This window comes from Austrofundulus limnaeus, unplaced genomic scaffold (genome assembly GCF_001266775.1).
Source record: "Austrofundulus limnaeus strain Quisiro unplaced genomic scaffold, Austrofundulus_limnaeus-1.0 Scaffold55, whole genome shotgun sequence".
Taxonomy (NCBI): Eukaryota; Metazoa; Chordata; class Actinopteri; order Cyprinodontiformes; family Rivulidae; genus Austrofundulus; species Austrofundulus limnaeus.
The window spans coordinates 201789-221219 of record NW_013952457.1 but is presented as its reverse complement, the minus strand read 5'-3'; the positions used below and the strand labels follow the sequence as shown (position 1 = coordinate 221219).

Sequence of the window (19431 nt, the reverse complement as noted above, 5' to 3'; positions counted from 1 at the left end):
TTTTACACTAATTAGTCTGTTGGCTTGCAACAGCAATAAAGAAAAAATATCACAGTGGCGCAAAGATGATGCTTTTGTTCTGAAATTCCACACCGGAAGCAGTGCTATCGTAATACGGAAGTGTGTTATTACCTCGTGTGTTTAAGGTTGGTCCTTCTTCACTGCAGAGCATTTAAAAATGTTCTCAGCTTTATTCAAATAAAAATTTCGTCTCTTTACATTAATAGACGTTTATGTGTGGTTAACACTCTCTATTATTTAATGTATAAATAACTGTTTTAGGGTTTCTTGGCTAGAGGCTAACGTTAGTCAGCTAAGTTTTTTCGGTTTTCGCACGTGTGTGATTCACATAGTTTCATATGCAGTTTCATCCAATTTAAAGCTCTCAGAACTGGTAGGTTGTGTCATGCTGTTTCATATTTTTCTAAAGGTGGCCTGTTAAGCTCGACAGCAGCTGTCCCTGGTCAGAATCACCAGCAGTATGTCCTCTCATCATGAGGATGGTGCTGCACAGCAGACCTCTCACACACCTGACCCATCCCTTTCATCCAGCACCGAGACTGATTCTGCCATCATCACAGTCACCATCGGAGCCACCGTGCCCACTGGCTTCGAGCACACAGCTGCTGAGGAGGTTAAAGAAAAGATTGGAGTTGATGCACGAATCAGCAAAGATCGTGGCCGTATATATTTTCCAATCACTACTGACAAACTTTTCCAGGTGGGAATCTTTCCCCGCCTCATTTTGCACCCCTAGCTACTTACTCTAAGCTGACACAGTATGTTATCAGATCTATTTAATATGACACCAGGTGTGCTATTTTTACAAAATATACATCTATATATAATCTAATATACATTTTTAACAATACCTGAACAATTTTTTTTAAATCTTGTAGGTCCATCTTCTGCGATCTGTAGACAACCTGTTTGTTGTAGTTGATGAATATGATCATTACCAATTCAAAGAATCAAAGGTAAGCTTGGTCCAGCTGGACTGATTGCTCAGTGGTGATGTCACAGTTTGTTTACACGCAGTCTAGCCGCCATGTTGGAAGACCAGACCCAATAAATTTTCCATGTCTTTCCTAGTCTATGAATCCTGTTCATTGACAATGGCAATAAAACTGATTCTGATGTCAAAGTACTTTGTTCCTAACTTCTATTTTTTTTCTAGTATTGTTGCTTGTCAACTGGCTTTAGTGTCTCAAGATATTTAAACATTTGTGTGGTATTTATTTATTTATTTAAGATTCCAGGCCATCGCACTCAATAAATAAACGAATTCTGCACATAAAAGTTGTAATGGATCCAGGACCGTCAGTTGATATATTTTATTTGTCCAGCATGGCATAGACAAACCCCATGCAGACATATTAATGATGTCAGTTGAAGCAGTATGTACGTAATAAATTTAGCCTGAGTAACTTTTGTTGTTGTCGTTTTTGCAGGAGGAAACATTGATGGAGCTGCAACAGCTTGCCTCCGAACTTCCATGGAATAATGCTCTGAAAGTCTGGGAGCTCAACAGAACACTTAAAAAGAAGAAAGGCCACAGGAAAGGAGGAAACGTCATGAAAGCAAAAGCTAACAGTGACGTCAGTAACGTGGTTGCTGCAGACACCGAGCAGCAAACATTAACTCAGGAGACGTCTCCGGCTGAAGGCGACACCAAGCCGGAGGACGCGCCTGACTCGGAGAGCTGCCAGCAGGGCTCGGAGGCAGCGTTGCCTGAGGCCAAGCTCGTCAAATTTCGTGTGACGTGCAACCGGGCCGGGGACAAACACAGCTTCTCTTCTAACGAGGCAGCTCGAGACTTCGGTGGGGCTGTGCAAGAATTCTTCCAGTGGAAAGCAGACATGACAAAATTTGACATAGAGGTAGGCAGCTTGTTCAAACCGGACTGCAGCATATTAAATTTCCAGCTTCCAGGCCAAAAAAAACCCCTCTGCTCGTAAAGATAAACATGCAAGGCATGACACAATATTTACTTTTGGGATTAACAAAATAAATCACAGCAAGAATATTATGTTACGCTTTCCTTTAAAATAAGCTGTTTACATGTTGAGACATGTTGGTAAAGTTTAGAGTGGTAAAGGTTAATGAAGACGTGCATTTTTGTTACATTACTTTTTTGTCATTTTTCATTAAAGGCTGCGTCTTCTGTTGCAGGTTTTACTGAATATACAAAACAATGAGGTAGTGGTCGGGATTGCACTCACTGAGGAGAGTCTTCACAGGAGAAACATCAGTCACTTTGGGCCCACCACCCTGCGTTCCACACTGTGCTATGGCATGCTCAGGTAACTCTGTTTGCAGTTTGACCCTGCTTTGTTCAGTTCACTTGGTGATCTTTTTTTTTTTTTCACATCTGACTCTGGTTTCAAGCAGAAAGCATGTTTTGTTGACACGTGGCTGAGGCGTTGACAAGTTTTAAAAAATGCAGAAAATACTTGCGTAGATCGGCTTTGATAATTGTTGAGTGAACACAGGCGTAACCGGTAAAGAACAAAAGTAAACTCCATTTGCGCGTCACACCTTTGTGTTTATTCTAGTTGGTTACAAAATAGGCGTGTGATTATTCTTCTAAGTCATATTTTCCACGGTCCTGAGTCTCATTTTAGAAAAATTTTATTCGTTTTTGGGTAATATATGCTTTACAATTGCTATGTTTAGAATATTATCATTTAATTTGATGCTTACAGTTTTCTGTCTTTTTTTGTGACTATCCACAAGGTTTATCAAAACTTAAAATTTATCTTTGTTACATTTTAAATGACTGAATTTAAAAAAATACTCATGCTTGTATATTATTGCATTTAATAAACATGCATATAATAATAAATAATAATACATTTTAAATAGCACTTTTCTACAAACTCAGACACTTTACAGGAATCAAAGAAGAACTTAAGAAAAGCACCAGTACACGGCGCTGGGCATTAAAAACTCTGGATAAGCATGAAACAGGACATTAATCACACATTATAAGTAACATAACATAAGTAACGTTGTAGAAATCCTCCTCCAAAATAATAACAGTTCTAACTATCAGATTTGACTTCAGTTTATTTTTTTAATTAATGCAGTTTTTAGTTTTTGTTTTCTCTTTTGTAAGTCTATATTTGAGCCAAACTAAACTTTTCTGATTGTTTCAGCCTCATTAGTGCAAGTGCTGAAAGAATCATTTGTTTAATCAAAGGGAACATATTGTGAACATTTAATGTAAGGTTGTGCCAGAAGTGAACTATCTAAAAGTGATTTGAGAATTCACACTTATCAAGATTACTTGACGTTTTGGTTGGCTTTAGACAAGGAAATGGCAGTCAAAAAAAATGTTTGAATTGGCATCTTCAACAGATTGTAAACATGTTGGAAAAACCCAAAATGATGTTATGTATAAACTGCTGCAAGGCACTAGTGTTCAGCAGATAAACTTGTTTTGTTTTTATATTCATGTTCCAAATATGTGGAAGCCAAATGGTTTCTGCTGGCGCCGTGTGTTACAATACCCAATTAAAAGCTATCAACTGCCTTTTCCGTTGTGATTTTTGGGGTCGTTGGCCTGGAACACCTTGCATGTTAAGCTTATAGAAGGACAGAACATCATTCATGTCTACACAAAGCTATTGACCTTCATGAAGCTCTAAAGCTCCCTTATAATCACCACCTGCAGTGATTATAAACTGCCAACAAAAATACATTTAACAATTGTTGGACAGTTCAAAAAAACCTGGAACACACAAGCAGAACATGTTGTTTTCGCACAGAGAATAAAAAAGGCTAAGCTTATCACAAGTTCAAATTCAGAGCCTTCCTGCTGTGAGACAGCAGAGTTAATCCCCCCAGCACCATACCAGCTTCAAAAGGAACTGAAGTTAATTAAAAAAAACTTAAAAATATTAAAATTTAAATAAAAGAACTTCAAGGTTAGGTCTGCATTCATTTAGATATCGCTGTGCTTTATGATTCCCTAATTTTAATTCAACTAACGAAAGAAACACTGAAGTAAATTTTGGAAACGTCTGACATTACAAGAAATGGTTTGTGTCGTGTTTTCGTAAATAAATAGGAAAAATATTCTGTGTTTTAGGTTTGGGCAAAATTACATCATATGCAATTAAATGTAAAAAAAAACTTGTCAGCAATTAGGATTTGATTCTTTGCAGTTACAGCAATCAGTGCCACATAATGCAATTATCTTCTAGCAACCATTATATTAACTGTTTAATGCCACAATTAACCGTGATTAATATTTTTGCCAATATCGCCCAATGCTCTTGTTTCTGTTAACAGGTTATGTAAACTTCAGGAATCTGATGTAGTAATTGATCCAATGTGTGGAACAGGAGCAATACCACTGGAGGTGAGTTGTTTTTGTGGTGTTGGTCTGTGGGTGTAGACCTGTATAAACATACTGGTCAGGATTCACCCTTTGACCTTCCAACACATTATGAGCACCAATAATATTGATTAAGACCCCCCCCCCCCCCCACACACACACACACACACACAATCATTTACTGTCAACGTCTTTAATCTGTCAGGTGTTTAACATAAAAGAATAGAGCTCGACCAACACTGAGCTGTAGAAATCAGGGCATAATAATGTTAACAAAATACAACAGTAATTTCCAAATATAAACAGCATATATTTAACAACCTTTAGAAGAACTTATGTACTTACAGGTAATTGTAAATCTTGGGCTACATTAAGGTGGTTGTAGGAGCTGCTGCTATAACTTAATATTTCTATTTGATCATTAGGCACATTACTTGTTTTTTATCGGCCAATTAAATTGATCTACCTGTACATGGGAGTGAAGAAGTGTCCTGTAGCCTCTGTACTACACAAGTGTGCAAATTTAAACATTAAACATGCACTGATTTTATTTTTTTAAACACAAATGTAAAACATTTTAAACAAAGTAACACTTTCTTATCCATCTTTTGTTAAGCATGTTTTGCACCTTAAACTGAACCTTCGTATTAATAAATATGTCTTTGTGTGTTTTTGATGTCAAGTTCATCTATAGGCTAACTAAAGTGTACCATTGTTTTTCTGCAGGGTGCTATTGAGTTTAACAGCTCATTCTACATCGCTGGGGATAACCATGACATGGCAGTTAATCGCACCGTTAATAACATCTGTCACATCCAGAAAAGGAGAGCAGCGAAGGGCAGGTGAGTGACGAGTGCCTAAAAACCTTACAGTACATCACAGTTTGTTCACCAATAACATGTTTTTCTTGAATTTTAAGTTGAAAACCATCAATTGTATTTGTAAGATTATAGGCTGCGTGTGAAGAATCTTTAGTTACAGAAGTGCTGTTTTGTTGCTCAATTCTTTTGGTCATTTTTCATTACTGACAGCAGGCTTAATCCTCATCAGAATGAAGGCGTTCAAAGTGTTGAAATATTTATGAAACATGACCTGCCTTTCTTCAGTGACTTCCTTTTTAAGCTTGTTTTTGCTGGAAAAGGTGTTTCTTTATTTTATTTATTTATTTATTTTTTTGTCCAGGTCGTTTTTTTAACTTTATTTTTCCTTGGAAATTCCTCCAGCAATTTTAATGTAAATGCTATTCCTTTCAAATACTCCTTAACCTATTTGTTTAGAGATTGATATTCGTCTTATCAAAAACTGTTTTGGAACATCAACAAACATTTATGGCACCATCTGTAAATATCACGTCCCATTATTTCTTTTTTCCTTTTTTTAGAAATTTACCAGGTTGTGCAGTTTTTCAGCCAAAAAATGACAAAAATCTTCAGTTCTGGGGAAGTTTTCACATGGAGCAAAGTAGTCCTGAGCTCTTAAAATTTTTTTAATCCTGCACCAAAATGTAAATAAAAATATTTTTCACATCTACATTGTGCCATCTTTATTATTCCCTTTTCTTTTTATATGTGTTTTCAGAATATAGTTTCAACTTTTAAACATTTATAAGATTAGTGATCATATTGCTCAGAGAAGTGTAGACAAGAAAATTTTCATGGTATTGATGCTCTGATTTCAAACAGCACACCTGGATTGCCTATTGATACGGTGCAGTGGGACATTTGCAACTTGCCCATTAGGACCGGCTCTGTTGACGTTGGCGTCACGGACATGCCCTTTGGGAAGAGGTATGCTGTACAAGCTTGTTTTTATTGTACGTAGAAGATGATTTGAGTGTTTAATGAGACAACAAGCTGACTGTAATATAACTATAGTCCTGGTTAAACTGCCTTATATAAAAATAACTTTTTTTATTATTTGATATTTAATGCAGACTTTTGTAGGATTTGTTACTTTATGCAGTTTCCTAAAATTATTTCAGTTTCAAATTGATTGATACTGATGTATAACAGCAGCATAAAACAATAACTGTGTCGTTGTTTATTTTGTCTTTTTATTAAAAGAATTGGCTCAAGGAAGAAAAACTGGGACCTGTATCCTTCCTGTCTTAGAGAGATGGCTCGTGTCTGCAGACCAGGCACAGGAAGGGCCGTCATCTTGACCCAGGACAAGAAATGCTTCGCCAAGGTAAATCAAGTTTACGACCAGGAGAGACTTTCATGAGAAATCACAGCTTTTCAGTAGTTTAAAATTCCTCTTCTTAGGAACCTAAAAGTGAATCGCTACGCAAGTTCGGTCCTGCAAAGACTTACTGATAAAGCATGCCAACCGTGGCTTAGATGCAAAGACACACAATACAGTGATAAACTCTGAGGACATGCATTTCAATGCATCAACAAACACTCAAGACCACACAAATTTCACTACAACTTTAAGATTTCAGGTTTAGAAACATGCCATTTTGGACAAAGAGGATCCATCTGTCTTCAGTTTATCTTAAATATTTTTCTGCTGAGGCAAGTGTTGAGAAGTTTTGTGTTTTCAGATCTGAGGTTTATTTAAACTGCAGGTCACGTCAAGACTGTCAGCCAGAAAAGTAAGCAAATCAACTAGAGGTGTCTTCAACTAAGGATTTTCATAGTCAAATCTGATTTGTCAGATTTTGCCCTTAGTCAACTAATAGTCTAATCTTTTTTTTCTAGAGCACCATAAACGGGGATCCCCACAAATAAACCGTTCTCATTTGCGATTTTTTTTTTTCTGTTTCAAAGGAAAAACTTAAATCACTCAGATAAATAAATAAACATGGTAGGTTTGCTTTGTTTATTTATTCACTGAAACAAAATATAACGTTAACAAACAAGGTCACCGTCAGTGCACATATCAAGCATCAGAAAAGTGCACATAAACAATGAAAAAGAACATGAACAGCTGTACGGATTGTTTAGAATGAAATTAGTAATATAATGAGAGGAAGAGTAAAAGTTGGAGAGATCGTTATGTTAGAAGGAAACCGGGTTTTTATGGAGGAATATTGTTGTTTTCATGAAGCTGCTGCAGCCATACTTCCTTAATACTGCATATTTGTCTCTGGATTGTAGCTATTCCTGGTTAACACTAGCCCTGTGGGACTTTTAATATATATTTCAAGCTACTAATAAACATGATGGATGATGATCATATTGCTTTAGCTGGGCTAAGAGTGATAACTATTCCAATTTCATTTAGGCTGATTTATTTCCCTATTGTTAGGCCACATTATGTTATTACACTGTGCCTGGAAAGGACAAAGTTATTTAGCTTACTTTATGCCCACTGTCTTTATTGGGCTGTTTTTTTTACCTGTGAATGGAAAGATGATTTGTACTGTAACTATAACTGTGTTTCCATCCAATTCGAATTTTTAGCGAATGTTTAAAATTTCGCAAAAAGGAAAGAACGAATAAATGCAAATCAGATGTGTTTCCATCAACTGGCTTGAAGCGAATCAGACACGTCAAATGCGTGTGTGTAGTAAACAGGAAGTAAAAGAGAACAGCTGATCAACGTGAGGTAAATGTTCGCTACGTCAGAACTTATTCGACAAATGTGTTTCCATCTCTCCTTTTTTGCATTAACTTAAAAAAAAACACCTCAAGCGAGCGTATCAACTTTTATGCGAATTGGAGGAAGTTTTTTCGAATCATGACCTTGTCGGATACGATACTTCAAAATGCACATTAAAAAACGTTGATAGAAACACAGCTCATGATAGACTCATTTCATGAATAATGAAGTGAAACAGCAAAACTCCAACCCATAATGCTATGTAACGTTCAGGTAAAAATAAACATACTGCAATTTTTGATCTGATTTTCAGGTAGAGTTCAGGTTAAAGACTAGCTTTCACCATTTTAGCTTGATAATAAACTGGATTTGGATTGTTTTATTAATCCAGTCACTTTAGTAAAATGCTCTTCAAATGACTGGAAAATGCATAGTTTGGACCCCACTAGTAGGGTTGGGCATAATCGTATCATGTGCAATTAATCGTCAGAAAAACATTAATCGATTATTTTTTGGCACTTGACAATTAATACGTTTAATGCCACCAGGCAGACTGACTGAAGATTTCTCCAGTCAGTCTGCTCGGTGCTCCTCTCTGCTTCAAATATGATGAACATAAAAAAGTCCTGTAATTTATTTATCAACATAATTTAGAATTTGATGTATTGCCTGAAGTCTGTAATTTTGACAATTTGGAACAGATTTTTATGAAGAGCAAATCTTTCCCACTAAATTGGTCATGTGACCAGGACATAACGGTGTCCAGAGACTCCAGGGGACTAATCGTTAAATTAATCGTTATCGGCTAAATACCACAATTAATCGTGATTAATTTTTTTACCAATATTGCCCAACCCTACCCACTAGGACCAGTCCACTCCACAGCTGTTTGTTAATATTAATGTGTCTCATTGATGTTGGCAGGTTTCATATAGGCTTCTGACATTCTGTTTTAAAGTTAATATACAGTTGTTAACTGTTTTTGTTGGTCAAAATTATTTTATTTTGTATGTGAGTATACATAAATAAGCAGTGATATTTAGAAAATTACATTGACGCATACCTTCCGTTGAGTCTTAGCCCTGTTGGTGGCTAAGCACCCCTAAATGTCAGATCCTAGAATCACCCCTGTATTCATTCCTACAAAACTGTCAAATATATTTACAAAATACACTAAGCTGATTCATATTAGCATAAAATAAATCAAGTTTTATAATGGCATGTCTGTGTCACCACCCCCCAAACTAAAATAAAAAATAAATAAGTAAATAAAATGACAGCCCGCCACCATGGTTAAAAAAAATCCTAGGGGAAACCCTGACATGAAAAGCCCATGTTCTACTGCTCCTGTGCTCCTCTGATTTTTCTTAAGTTGTGTGCCAGAAAAACCAACTTGTTCACGTTGGTCGGTAAAAGTGCGCTCCTCGCTTTATTTGCAATGAAACCCGCCTCAGAAAATATCCTCTCGGATGGCGTGGAGGTGGAGAGGTTGCTGTGAAATCTCCTAGCTGCTCTAGACAATTTTGGGTTTCTCTCCTCGTTTTTCTGCCACCATTCCAGTGGGCCTCCGCTGCATTTTGTGAAGTTTTTTATGTAAGCCTTCATCTCACTGTTTTCATCCTCCGCCTGGTCCTCCTCATCCTCATCACACACAGAATGGTACGATCTTGATTACAAAACAACATTCGACCATGACGTTCATAGCCGAATCAGAGTCCTCAGAATCAAATAGTCAAATCAGCGACTATTCAAGGTCACCCCTAAAATCAACCACAAAAAAATACAGTAGCACCTTCCCCAGAAAACTAAATCCTTCCAATTACCACATCACTGATTTACATCTACTCTTTATATTATTCCTTTTAATACTATTTGTTTTACTTTTTTCAACCCCAACGAGCTTTAGATAGAGGTGTGTCAAGATTAAGGTAAATAAAACCTGTTGTAACAAAGTCGTTCTATGAATAGCTTTTAATTGTTGGGTTGTTTTTGTTTTTAAGGTCGTAGTCAGTGGAAACAATCAACTGACTGTCGTTCCTTTTTTCTTTTTTCTTTCAGCCTTAATGTTTGTAAAACAATTCAAAATACTCCCTCAATATTACACCCCTGGCCTCACCTCATTCTTGTGAACCTTTACTTTGACCTTTGCTGCCAGCCTTTTGTCACAAATCACTCCTGACAGTCGATCTGAAGTACTCCAAGTCCTGCACCTTTGTGACTTCTGCTCCTTGTATCCTCACTGTTCCACGTTCCTCCCTGTCTTCCACACATTTACTGTCTTGACTTTTATTCCATTTCTGAAGTTGATCTGTAGAATCCAAGCACACGTTCTTTCTTTCAGTTTAATGTTTGTAGTTATGTTAAAATGAACGTTTGCCTTAGTTTGACAAACATCTTTTAAATCTGGCTGAATAGGGTTTTTGTGGGAATGATTGTAGTTAGCCACTTGAAAGGGGTTTTTGTTTTATCTGATTCTGAACTGTGTCATCAACAATTACTAATCAATAGCGGTGAAGAGCTGTCAGAGATTCCCTCTGAATTACGGTCACCGTTAACGTGTCAGTCAGCAGCAGTTCCTGCTGAACGTGATTCAGAGATGTCACTGGTTCAGACTAGTTAGACTTCTGTTTCCAAGTGTTACACGAAATGATGCAAACACTTTACTGCCCGTGAGTTTAATGAAGAGACGTGCTCTCTTTAAGAAACTTTCATTAGACTGGAAAAACTTGGTGACCTTTGGCCTCACTTGCCATTCACAGACAATGAAGCCTTGTCAGCACTCTTCAGGTTTCACAACAAATGTCACACGGACCTTACAGCATTTTACCTGATGACTGGATGAGTTCTAGTTTTGCAGCTAAAATAGGTTGATTTGATTCCTTTTTCCATCAAGTGTTGCTGTGTCTGAGTTCCACTGAACCCCAAATTGCTGCTGATAAACCCATTAGTGTTCAGCTGCAGAAAGGAAAGAGCTTCATCTCCTGAAAGCAGAATATCAACAGAAACCTGTTATATTTAGATATCTAGATGTGGTGAAGACAATTTCATCAGAAAGGGGAAGGAAGGAAAATTAAGTAACTTTGAATGTGGCAGGCTGAGTAATTCAAAGTATGCTGATCTACAGGGATATTTTTTTACTCACAACCATTTTTAGGTTTACAAAGGACGCTCCAAAATAGAGAAACTGTCCAGTATTTGACAGCTACGTGGAAACAAACCCCTTGATGATGTCAGAAGAGAATGGGCAAACTGGTTCAAGATGATCGAAATCAACAGAAGCTCAAATAACCTTTCGTCACAGCCACGGTTCAGATTGTCACTGAACGTAAAACATAATGAACCTTGAGGTAGACCAGGTTCCACTTCTGTCAGCTAAGAACAGGAAAAAAAAGTTACAGTTCACACAGACCCACCAGTAGGAGGTTAGGAAAAAAGATTTCCTGGTTTGATAAGTCTTGGTTTACTGGACTTCAGTGGCCTCCACGGCCAACAGATCTTAATCTAATCTGTGGAATGTGGTGAAACAGGAGATTCACATCATGGACGTTAGTTTTTTAATTAAAGTATGGAGTCCAACCTGGTACTAGTGCAGTGAAACTAATAAAGTGAGTATTTGACAATTACGAAACACTAAGTGTTCTAAGTGTGTTTGTGTGAACAGCAGAATATAAACACAATGTGAAGTACTTATTAAGATATCAGAAAGTGCAAATAATGGCAGCTGTGAATTAGTGCTGGGCAGTATACTGGTTCATACCGAATACCCTTTTTTATTTTTGTTATGATATGAATTTTCTGAATACCGGTTTAAGTAGCCTGAACTCGAGCAGAACATTTCATCGCGGCCGCCAGTGAACTGTTTCCCAGGGGACACTTTTCCCTGCTACACCGCTGTGTGCGTTGGCATGCTAATGTTATTGTTGAGCAGTTTGTCACAGTGGCGGGTGGCGATTCCGCTGCTTATATTGACTGACGTTAAAAAAACATCCCATTTTTGCCATCACTGAATGGAGTAAACACCTCTTCAGTGACGTGCACAGTTAGATATAATACACAACTTTAATATGGAGATGTGGAGACGCATGGAGACTTTAACGTGCTTCTATTGTGAAAAGCCAGTGGGAAGAAGTTTTGTAGTGGAGTTGAATTGACTGGTGTGCAAGGTGAGTCGTGCTGTTAATCTTTATTAAATAACATAAAACAATAGACCCGATAATAATCTTTTCTTAACCCTCCTCCTTCACGATCGGACCAAAATGCATGAATACTGTCTCCAACCAGGAGGAGAAGAAAAGATGTTTAGAGGAAGGAAACAGAGACACAGACAGAGGTACAGTAAAAGAGAAAAGTTAATAAGCAGTATTTGTACATTTTTTTATTCGCTGACCTGTGATGAAAAGAAAAATACCGTGATATAAAATTTTGGTCATACTGGCCAGCACTACTGTGGAACACCTGGTGAAACCTGGGAAGGCTTCCAGGGAGAATATCGTATTTCTGCCAGTGTCACGAAATGTGAAATTTATGAAAAAAAATCATAAAATAAGATTCATATGAGCTACTTAGCATGTTTTTTAAGACTGGGTTTGTTTTAAAGGGGACATATCAGGCATTTCTAGCTGTTAAATGTGTGCGTGCATGTGTGTGTGTGTGTGTGTGTGTGTGTGTGTGTGTGTGTGTGTGTGTGTNGTGCGTGCGTGCGTGCGCGCGCGCGTGCGCTTGGAGTCTCTAGAAGTGCAAAAAAGTTTAATTTAGTTTCTTCTGGTGCTGCAAAGTTATCTTAATATTGTGTTTGTTTATTATGTATCATTTGGGTTATATTTTTCAGCCTGTTCAGTTTTCTCTGTTTTCTATGAACTTTTATGAATTATTACGTCACAGTATTTGTGACGGAACTTAGGTCGTGTTCACACCTGCACTGTTTTGTCCGATTTAATCGAACTCTAGTTCGTTTGCCTGGAAAGTTCGGTTCGTTTGGGGACATGTGAATGCGTAATCGAACTCTGATTCAGACCAAAAAAGCGAACTCTGGTCCACCTGAAAACCTAGGTCTCAGTTCAATTGAAATGAACTCTGGTGCGGTTCGATTGCATATGTGAACGCCAAAGCTAGATTCACACTCGACGCGTCACGCAGGGCGCCAGGGTTCGCGCACCAAAAGTGACGCAATATTGCAGTCCCTGCCCCTGCGCGTAGTTTTGGCGCGTGTCGTGCACCTCGATTTTTTTCAAACTCCGCATAGTGGGAGCGCCGTTGACGATGATGGACGCTTTCGAAGCTGCTCTTGCAGAACGCATTCGGCTGTATAGGCATTTATATGATCCCTCTATGAGAGAGCATTAAAAGATGTTCAAATGGCACAGAATGTTTGGAAGGAGATCGCTGAAGCGATGCAGAAAGATGAATCTGTGTGTAGAAAGGCTCAGAAGAATGAATTGCATGTTCTAGTAATGTATTAAGTAAGTTTACTCTATTATTATCTAAAAAATAAACCTAAAAATGTCTTAGAATTACTCTTTTGATCAGTACTAATAAAAACTTTTAGTTTTAATAAAAACTAAAAGAACAACAGCACTTTGCCATGCACCGCCGCACGTCAACTATAAACACAGCGGCGAAACTGTAAACGCAGAAGCCGCATGGCTCAGTGCGCGCGCTCCGGCCCTGCGGACCAAAGCGAAAGTATATCTTGGGCTTGAGCGGACCAGAGACTGCTCCAAAAGCAGAAAGCGGACTATACCCCATGACATTGTGAGTAATAACAGTATTAAATTTTCTTATATGGTGTAAATACCTCGCTGGACGACTGTATAAGGTGGACTTCATGACTGTGGAGCTGGACTCGATTAGCACGGAGCTTCCTCTGCTGCCTTGTGTGCAAAACAATGTTCTCCGTAGTTCTGCCTCATCTTCCTCTCACGCTGAGCTCATTGTTGGACTATTTGTTTAGCACATTTGCCAAAAACAAAAAATAAACTCTATAAACACTAAAATATAACGTTACTATTGTTTGTTTACATTTTGTGAAGAAAGAAGTTGCGCTCCATGTCTTCTTCTGAGGTTTTCATGTTGATTCCTTTAGGGGTTCTTTGTGCAGCGCCCCCACAGGTGAGGGCAGGAACAGGTTGTTCACAGGGTTTAGTTCGGTTGAGAAAGTGCAGTGTGAATTCAAACCGCACCAACAGAAAATGTAAACAAAAGCTTGCAGTTTTGGTCCCCAATCGAGCCGAGTCTACCGGACTATCAGGTGTGAATACGACCTTAAAGACTTAAATAAGGTCTGGACTTACCAACTACAGTTTTGTTGTCTTTAGGGCTGCAACTAACGATTGTTTTAATAATAGATTAATCTGTCGATTATTTTTTGATTAATCGGCCAAATCATTAAAACAATTACATAACTGTAAGTAGATATAAATCAATTTAATTACTGTATAAATTAGGGATCCAAGTTATCAATTAATATTAAGTTGTCTGAAGTTGATTTATCTTATAGATTGACTAACGATTAATTGATAAGCAGACATTTTTTTAAAAACCATCCATCCATCCATTTTCTGTACACGCTTCTTCCTTTTCAGGGTTGTGTGGGTCACTGGTGCCCATTTCCAGCAGTCACAGTGCGAGGGGCAGGGTACACCCTGGACAGGTCGCAAGTCCATCACAGGGCCACACATAGAGACAAACGAGACAAACAAGCATTCACTCTCTCACGCACACCTAGGGACAATTTAGAGTTATCAATCAACCTAACAGTCATGTTTTTGGTCTGTGGGAGGAAGCCGGAGTACCCGGAGAGAACCCACGCATGCACGGAGAGAACATGCAAACTCTACCCAGAAAGGTCCCCGGACCGGGATTTGAACCGGTGACCTTCTTGCTGAGAGGCATCAGCTCTACCAACTGAGCCACCGTGCCATGGTTTTTTAAAAACCAGAGTTTTCTATTGAATCAAGAGGGTCTTTTCATGACATGAAGGATTTTTTTTAAATAGTATGCTAAATTAAAAAAAGAAAAGCACATCATAAATATTTTCACAATTGATTTTGCCAGCTGTATTAAACACTGACTGGAAAAAAAAGGTGGATTTCTCTTACATTAATAAACTTGGTTATAGCTATAAAACATAACATAACAGAAATTTAATAGGTTGATGAATGAGAAAAACAGATAAAAAAGAATAAAATATGATTTTTAGATGTAAAACTAATATTAATTATTATTTATTTGCATTTAGAATTTTATGATTTTTCTCTAATTCTTAATGTTTTTCTTCCTTCTTGTCTGTGGCTAAAACAACCCAGCGGTTCTGAAGCAGTCCCCCCATCCCCACCCTATCCCATCCCTCCCTCTTCCCATACTGAGTCTTTTTCCCCCCTTTGTCCTGAACCTATTTGCTGTTTAGCAAATAACTGAGCCTCCCCCGGAAAAAAAGACTGGAGGGTTTTTATATTTCTTCTCGAGAGGAGGAAACAAGTGGTGGACTGAGCCCCCCGCCCCTCCCCCACGGGAGTGCTTCTTCCTCGCGAGGCAGCTCGCATCAAATCAGTCCGTCATTTAAAAAAATTAAATGTGGCATATACTTTTTATCATAACTTCAGATCTACTTGGCCTAACAACACAATTTAAAAACTGGTTTAAAGTTCAAAATTTCTACTTTTCACTCTTGAGTCTCAGAGAGGGCGGATCTTTACAGGTAGCTTTTGTTATTCTAAACTTTATTTAGGTCAGCCAGCATTGACAATGCTCTGCGGGTGACGTAAACAGCTCCACGGCACGGTGAGGGACGCATAAATCGCGCGACACAACGAATTAATAATGAAATTCATTGCCAACGCTTTTAATAATAAATTTTTTATCGATTTTTATCGATTTGTTGTTGCAGCCCTAGTTGTCTTCATTCTCCTCTGGCTCTGGGTCAGACTCTGGCTCCAGCATGTAAGGCTGGAAAGACAATTCGTCCCTTGTTGGCAAATTTTAATTTACTTGTAAATATAACATTTCTGTGCCGCTATATAGTTGTAAACCACTCTGTCAAACTAGAATGGACCAGTCTGGAAGCTGGAGCGGGGGCGGTATGTAAAGCGCCTTGTTTGGATTTAAAATGACAGCCTCAAAACGAGTTGATCTGAGACACACCTCAAAAAAGAGATAAGAGAGGAGCTTGTGGAGTTTTCAGACCAAATCATTGCAGTCCCACTTTATAAAGACCCCAACTAAATAGTTTAAATGTGAAAAAGGATTTAAAATAATATATCTACTTTAAAACATGTTTTTTCCAAACTGAGGCTCTTCAAATTGCTGTCTACAACATATAAGATTTTACTTGTTCATAATTTCCCACAGTCCTCACCTCAAAAGATCTACACTATTGCTTTAACTATGTTTATTTTTCTATTTGTTTGTGGTTTTGTTTAACTGAACTCTTATATTTATGCAGCTCTCCTCCTTATGTAAACAGTCAGAGGTCAAAATGAATCAACTTCTCCTGAAAACTTTAAAGAATTTTTAAACAGTTAGTTAATCAGGTTAAACTCTGCCCGCACATTGGGGGTGGGGGGGATTTCCAACCTGTGTTTACCTAAACAAAGATCCGGTTTCTTATTAAACTTGTTTAATTTGTTTGATTTCCTTTATGGGATTTATTTCTCCTCCAGACCATTTCGAGGATGGGAGGGCTATGGAGGCTGATGCTTACTGTTTGGGTGAATGTTGGTGGTTTACATGCTGGAGTCTACCTCCTCAAGAGGACCGCAGCCGTGTTTGGCCAAACTCCTGAAGACGTTCATGAATCAAGAAGGACAACTGACGCACAGATGGATGTGAAGAAAGATGAGGAACTCTCTTAGATCTCATCCTGTGCGTAATGAGGCTGCAGAGGATTAACGTTATTAAAATCAACCAGACCAGTTTTTGCTTTTGATTGTTGCTCTCTGGTCCAAAAAGTCCTTTTGTCTGTAATTTCTGAAAGAAGCTGTCATGTTCAACAGCAGCTGAAAGATTCTCACTCCTTTTGACATTTTATCATATTCTGTGTTTGCTTCATAAACCTGACCATCTTAGCTGTGTTTATTGTTTGGGAGCTGCAGGTCATTTTATTAATAAAGGTTCATTCATTCTGTTCAGTAATGATTATTTCTGTTCTTATTTCCCTCAAATATCTTTACCACCCATTTGGTACAAAGGGTTCAGAATAAAAACGGGTTATAAAAATGAACTGCCTTAGTTTAGAGAACTGATTCAATGGATTTTGGTGTGTTTAGCATTTTCTGTCTGGACACAGAAACAAACAAAAAAAATAAAACAACAACATGGGCAGTTTTATTTGTTGGTGTCACCTGTTTTTATCTAAATCACCTCAAACAATAATGTCATTGTAAAAACAAGTCAGTTTTTAAAGTTTTTAAGAATTTTTATTTAGTGATTAATGGTTCCCAAAAAGCCAATTAAGCTCAGAATATCTCATTTTGCTTGATGCAAAGTGGAAGTTAGCATTAAGCCTAATTAGTCTGCTGTGGTTACGGTGAATCATGGTCAATTTCAACTGATGTTGACACCACTTTTACTGCATCTCGCAACCAGTTGGCACCATATAGGGGAACGATGAAATATTTCAAATTTTAAACAGCACTACAAAATGTCAGAAATGGTGAGTGTGTGGACATTTCGAATGTAGCTAGGGTTGCCAACTATCCCATATTCACCAGGATGTCCCACATCTTGTCACTGGATGGTGCTTTACCCGTATTTTATATGCAGCCTGCAAGTTGTTTTAACAAACACTAGATGGCACTCCTCTCCTTACTTACCTTTGACCTAGATGAAGAAGTCACGTCCAAAAAGATACGTGATGAAGTCTCTGAAGGATTCTTCCTGTCAGAAGTCACAATTAACTAGGAACTATTTGTTTTATGAATGCATGAGGAGAAATCTACACAGAAAAGGGCACTCTGCTACTACAAAAATAAATGAGTACAAAAGAATCTATGGGTTAAACCTGGCTGTGACAAGATGAAAACGTTTTGCAGTTTATGCTATTGGGAGTTTTCAATTAGACATAGAGATGAGAACGATTTGCTGTTTAAATAAATTTTAATAAGTAAATTTTGTGTGATGACATCACAATTGACATACGTGTCATTAAGCCCCGCCCCCCGCTGGAGCTGTCCCGTATTTTGGAGGAGCTGATTTTGCAAGCATAAACACAACCCTGGTTTATCTGTAGAATATTTTTAGGTTAGAAAATGAAAAATAAAAGTCTTCCTCCTGCTTTTCACCGAACAGGAGTTTCTATCAAAATGCACAAATTAGCACTTCTGTTTCATTTCTACTCCTGGCACCTGTTGAGTTCCGTACATTTTCAATGAAAGCTGACACCAGAGTTTTCCAGTTTCACTCCCTGACCCATATTGAGCACGTTCACCTGAACAAACAGCCTTTGGGTCTTTTGAGGTAATTTTAAGCCACAAAGGAAGTTTTTGTTTGTAACTTGGTGACACAATTTCTCTGTACGTGAGCAACTGCAGCAAAGTTTAACTTCCTTTACTTTTAGCCTCTCCCCTGGATATTCCATAAAAAACTATGTATTCATCATTTCTTGTCGCAACTTGTTTATGAAAATAAGTTGGCAGGAAATGACAGAGACTTTGGTTACAGATTATAACTCAATTTACTCAGGTCAGTGTAGGAGTTTATTGTGATAATTCAGTTCCAAATATTGATTTAAAATGAACAAATTTAGATGTTTTCTTTAATTTCTTACTGAGTTAAAATAATTCTAAGTTATTAAAAAAAACATGCAGGGGGTGGGTCTTGTTTTAGTCATTAGTTAAAATGACAGAGGGTGTTTAATGATAACAAAGGAGCAGGAGTGTGATGACTAGAGAGACTTGTTGCGCAATCAAGACTCCTTATGAAGGCAGACGACTTAGATAGGAGGTCATTTAGACAGAGAGAAACCTGCCTGAGCACAACATGATCTGGATCTTTCCTCTGCTTGTCCTGCTGTATTTGACTCTCACACGGCGATGGAGGTGAGTCATTAAATAATTTATTTTAAAAACATTTTAGATGAAACAAAAGGTTTATATTAAAAAAGGATTTCATGTAAATTCAGAATCAACAGCTATTTCTCACCAATCAGTTTGATAATTATTTCTTATTCATGAATAATTTCTTAAAAGCTCAGGTGTTGCATTTTTGTTTAAACAACAAGTAACCCTTGGGTAAAAATAAACTGAATATTCTGTGCACAAAGACTGAACACAGACAGGAAATCTGAAGTTTGCGTCAAGTTTTACAGCATTCCCAGTTTTATTGGTAAAGCAGCACTAAATCACTTCCTCTCTTTTTGTTTTTATTTTAGGTCGAAGAACGAACCGCCTCTGGATCAAGGATTAATCCCATGGTTAGGTCATGCACTGGAATTTGGAAAAGACGTCCCCAAATTTATAAACCGAATGAAGCTGAAGCACGGCAACATATTTACTGTAAGTAGCAGAAATTCAACAGTGCTGAACTTTGAAACTGATATATACATATAT

The 19431-nt window shown here is 37.8% G+C and overlaps 2 protein-coding genes across 2 annotated transcripts in view; both read left to right on the top strand.

Moving 5' to 3' along the window:
• The first annotated feature begins 52 nt into the window (after positions 1 to 52).
• thumpd3 (THUMP domain containing 3) lies at positions 53 to 17017 on the top strand. Its single transcript, XM_014009038.1, has 10 exons — positions 53 to 146; positions 431 to 721; positions 900 to 977; positions 1452 to 1880; positions 2173 to 2303; positions 4297 to 4366; positions 5069 to 5184; positions 6025 to 6129; positions 6406 to 6529; positions 16546 to 17017. Exons 2-10 carry the CDS (start codon positions 482 to 484, stop codon positions 16735 to 16737), a joined length of 1485 nt encoding a protein of 494 aa, XP_013864492.1. The 5' UTR covers positions 53 to 146; positions 431 to 481; the 3' UTR covers positions 16738 to 17017.
• A 1670-nt stretch (positions 17018 to 18687) lies between these two features.
• The window catches only part of LOC106517980 (prostacyclin synthase), a 7003-nt gene continuing 6259 nt past the window's right edge, over positions 18688 to 19431 (top strand). Inside the window, exons 1-2 of the mRNA XM_014009039.1 lie at positions 18688 to 18921; positions 19254 to 19377. Coding sequence (XP_013864493.1) covers positions 18863 to 18921; positions 19254 to 19377 — 183 coding nt within the window. The 5' untranslated portion in view covers positions 18688 to 18862. The remainder of the gene's footprint in view (positions 18922 to 19253; positions 19378 to 19431) is intronic.